Source organism: Mandrillus leucophaeus, unplaced genomic scaffold (genome assembly GCF_000951045.1).
Source record: "Mandrillus leucophaeus isolate KB7577 unplaced genomic scaffold, Mleu.le_1.0 Scaffold144, whole genome shotgun sequence".
NCBI classification, from domain to species: domain Eukaryota; kingdom Metazoa; phylum Chordata; class Mammalia; order Primates; family Cercopithecidae; genus Mandrillus; species Mandrillus leucophaeus.
In genome coordinates, this window is record NW_012101410.1 from 2,843,706 (window position 1) to 2,848,248 (window position 4,543).

A 4,543-nucleotide genomic window follows, 5' to 3' on the forward strand; every position below is an offset into this window, starting at 1 on the left:
CGCGGCGCGCTTGCTGGAGTTGCAGCCGGAGACACGCTTGGTTGCCTGGAAGGCGCTGCAGGAGGCGGAGGAAGGGAGGCTGCGGCCCCGCCGCAGACCTCAGCCTCTGGGTCACCTCTTCTCACCGCTCCCACCCTGGGGTCTCCCTTCTCTTTTCTCACTTCATTTTTTTCCTCCCGCCCCTGGCTCTCTCGCCTGAGTCCCGAACCCACGTCCCTGCCGCACTCCGAGGATGCCCGTGCCAGCCATGAGCCTTTTGTTCTGGGACCGCTCCGCGTCTGCTGCGCCCTCCCCGCCCGGGGAAGCTCGCTCCTCAGGCGCGGCTTGATCCTTTTGCCAGTTACCTACAGCCGGACTGGGGCCGCTGGTCGTTGGCTGGAAAGGGGGCTGGAGAGAGGTACGGCGGCCCCCGAGGAAAGCGGAGTTGCCAAGACCTGGCAGCTCGTGGAAGCGGCGGCCCCGGGAGCCTGGGACCCAGCCGGGAAGATGCGAAGGGACCCAGATCTGTTCCCGGAAAGGGGCTAAACCTGGAGCACTTATCTAATACCCTCTCACTGCCCCTGCTTGAAAGCCCACAGGCGTTTGTGGTGGGGCCTCAGTCTCCAGAAAAGCCAGGTGGTGCTGAGGTGCTCTTGAATGGGTCACTCTGAGTATCAACATGAATGATGCTGACAGATTGCTTCGGATGCCTCGCAACGGAGCCTTACACGTAGTAGATGCTCAAGAAATACTTGCTAAATGAAGACATGAATTGCATGCTGCAGTGTTGAACAGGAAGTAGTTTAAACCCCTACTCTGGCTTCTAGATAAGCTTACTAAAATTTGTTGTTCATTCAACATATATATTGAACTCCTTCCAAGTGCCATCACTGTGCTATGTGCTGGCCATATGGCAGAGAATAAGATAGAGATCTTGCTTTCATGGGGCTTACTATTTAGTGCCATAAGGTCCTGTTAGATTGTTGTTGCCTTTACTTACTCATAGAAATTGCCCAGCTCATTCCCATGCCTGCCAGCTGGGGTTCTAAAATCCCACACTAGCAGCTGATCTCTGAGTTGCATGCCACTCTAGGGCACCTTGAGGCTTTTGGGGAGCCCTCTGTCAGCAGCATCTTTCTCACCATCCATCCCTCACTATCACATCAAGGTTTCTGGGTCCAAGAACAAGACCTACAGAGGTCTGCTGTGGTCTGTAGGAAAGGTGAGTGCTTTGTCACTCAGGCTGGAGCCCTGAATTCTCTGCAAACCCCATTCAGGCAAAACCGGTACCAATCTGATGGTGCTACTCTGACTCTTCAGCCCTTTAGGCAGGTTCCCCGGGTGCTTCAGAAGCATCTTCCCTGGACTCTGTAACCACACTTTGCCTCTCTCTACTAGGACTGGGAGGATGGCTAAGACATAGAAATCAAACAAACAAGGAATCTCTGTTTCTCCCAGTCCTGCCCGGAGACACCAGTGTGTATGTAAATTCTGTTCTCAAGTCCAGAGGGAGCTGCTTCTAAGAAAGGCTTTCGAACCTCACTCTGCACTCTTCTCTTTAACTGTTCACGGGCAGCTGGACTCTCGCACAGTCACTGCAATACAGTGTTTTTGCCTGCATCAGAGCCAGAGAGGGGTATCAGCGGAGAAAGATACCCTCTCCTGAGTCATCAGAACATGGGGAGGCATGATTGACATTTACTGAATTCCCCCTCACCATCTCATATTCCCTCTCCATTCATCTTTGTTACATCATTTTGCAGAAGCTATAACTGGCCTCCTTTTACAGATGAGAAGATCAAGGCTCAGAGAGATAAAGACAGACTCCCAAGGTCACGATATGGGGATTCAAACCCAAGTTTGTAGGACACAAAGGTCCATGCTCTCCATGCCAGAACCTTGTGAGTTCATCCAGTCCCCAGACCCATGAATCTGACCCTGAACCTGTCTGATGGTTTCGTTTGGGTAATGAAGGTCTAAATATGATATTTTCTAAGCCTCCAGGCCCTCTTCCTTTGCAAAATGAATTGAGCTATCGTTGTGTTCTGGGGTCTGCTTCCAGGATTTAGTTCAGTGTTCAAGGCAAATTTCTGTGGCAGGAAATGCACCCTTAGAATGCAACATCATTCAGCCAATCAACAAACGTTTATTGAGCATCACTTGGGTACAAGACAGGTTGCAGGTCCTCATTAAAAGTTATTTGGGGCCCTCGGTAATAATGATCTTCCCCAGAATGGCAACAGCAGGATGGTTATGAGGGGAGGGCTGGGGATGGGGAGGTTGGGGTAGACTCTGTTAGGGTAGGGAGCAGGATCAGTGTCTAGTGCTCCTGGTCTGCCTTGAAGACGTGCACTAGTCGTTGGCCCTTAGGATGATCTCTCTGCTTAATCACTGGATACCGCCCCCTCCTTTCATTTCCCCACTTCCAACCTCTGGAGCTTTCTCTCACCTCCACTTTCATTCTCCTTCTCAGAATGTAGACAAAAACAAGTTTGTGACTCCCCCCAGAAAAATCCACCAAAATTAGGTAAATAAATCCCAGTACCGTTTCCCACAACGTGCCTGAAATCAAACACAACTCCTTCTCTACTGCGTATTTGGAATGGACTGTATGGAGTGGGGATGGAGGGAGACCTCCTCCCAAGAAAACTTAGCCCTTTGGGCTACTGCAATCCCTTTTCATCCCCTTCGGTTCTACCCTTTGGTTATTTACAGGCTGGCCTTCACTTACCCAAGGAAGGAAAGAAGTCGTCTGTGTAGAGAAAAAACATCCAAAAAAGATGCCGCGCCAAGCGGCTCGGTCTCCCTCTGTGCCGCTGCAACTTCCATGGCTATTGCTTCAGGCGGCTTAAGTCCGGTGGAAACAGACTGCCTAGCTTTCCTGCGGCAGGAAAACAAAACATCGTGGCGCAAAGTCTCCCCGCGCTCGTCGTCCCCCAGCAGAAGACCCGGCCCTCAGTGCACTGGGTGGCAAAGCGCTGTTGTCGGGCGCACGGGTCTCTGCAGCTCAAAACCTGTCTGGCCAAAGCGCAGCAATAGTTGCTGCACCACTTTAATGAATGCCGTGTGGTCCAGCATGGGAAGGCTGGGAAAGCCCGAAAACCCCAGTCATCTCTGGCGACGAAGTTTCTCCGAGTTGGCTGGCTCCCTTACCCCCTCCCCACGCTCCAGCCCGGGGTGTCTGTGAGACCGGAGGAGACGCTGCCTGTCGCGTGGGGAGTCTCGGGGTGGCTGGCAATGATCAGCTCAGTCAGAGAAGAGTCGAACACGGATTCCGGGGCGAGGCACGAGAATTTCCTGGGACAGCGAACGGCAGGGAGTGATGAAGCAGCTTGGGGAATCCTGTTTAGTGCCAGTTCTGCAAACAGAAGAGGGAGGAGACGGTCTGATTAGAATCTACTTTGAATTCACGAATATTAGACTAAATTCATTAATCTGCCTTGGATTGTTTCCCTTTGATTTCATCCCTCTTCCCTGAAGTCCAGAAGAAATCTCAGCCTTCCATCTTTTCCCCACCCCAAGACACCTCCAAGTCCTCTTCCCAAAAGAACTGCAGTCAGGTTTCCATGTCATTTTGTGAAAATACCCCCCGCCACACACACACCCTCCACCACACACACACACACACACACACACACACACACGCACGCAAACATCCCCTTCATATACCCACTCAGTGGTAGTAAAACTGATAGCGTTATACACTCACGTTAACTTGAACGTGCCCCACCAGAAATTTTCTTCCCCCTAGCCCCACCTCGTGAAGTTTCCACATTGGTCTCAGCGTTTAAGCATGCCTACATTTGTTTTCTAGTCCCAGCCGACATCTGCAAAAACACACCCTTAAATATATGTTGCTCTAATCCTGGGCTCTGCTTTTGGCTTGGGAAAACTAGAGACACATCACAAGTGAAAGGACAGAAGGTGTCATGTGTCATACACCTGGAAGCATGAAGCTAGGCCGCTCGATAACGAACTCTGTATGTGTAAGTCCTGCAGATTTATTTGGATGACTCAAACCTCTAATTGGGGATTAATGAGGATAATATACTATAAACTCCAAAGAAGTTGTAATTAAAGTGTCAGGCTGATGGATATGATTCATAACCAGGAACTGTGTCCTCTTTCCCTATAAGTTATCTATTTAAAATCTTAACCCTTAGGACAATATTTTTATGCTCCTATAAAGCATTGTGCCAAACATCTTAACAAAAATATACAGAGCTACAATCGTGCTTCTTATACAACAAGTCTTAAAGTGTTTTTATCTCTCTGGATTACCACCAAACCATAATCCCGGGTAATTTTTTAAAGAGATGGAGCTAGAGGCCGGGCGCGGTGGCTCAAGCCTGTAATCCCAGCACTTTGGGAGGCCGAGGCGGGTGGATCACGAGGTCAGGAGGTCGAGACCATCCTGGCTAACACGGTGAAACCCTGTCTCTACTAAAAATACAAAAAACTAGCCAGGTGTGGTGGCGGGCGCCTGTGGTCCCAGCTACTTGGGAGGCTGAGGCAGGAGAATGGCGTAAACCCGGGAGGCGGAGCTTGAGTGAGTCGAGATCGC

General features: G+C 50.6%; 1 protein-coding gene across 1 annotated transcript in view; it reads right to left on the reverse strand.

The window, feature by feature from the left end:
* The window catches only part of KCNK10 (potassium channel, two pore domain subfamily K, member 10), a 150,702-nt gene extending 147,488 nt beyond the window's left edge, over positions 1–3,214 (reverse strand). Inside the window, exon 1 of the mRNA XM_011974285.1 lies at positions 2,711–3,214. Coding sequence (XP_011829675.1) covers positions 2,711–2,750 — 40 coding nt within the window. The 5' untranslated portion in view covers positions 2,751–3,214. The remainder of the gene's footprint in view (positions 1–2,710) is intronic.
* Between the last annotated feature and the right edge of the window lie 1,329 nt (positions 3,215–4,543).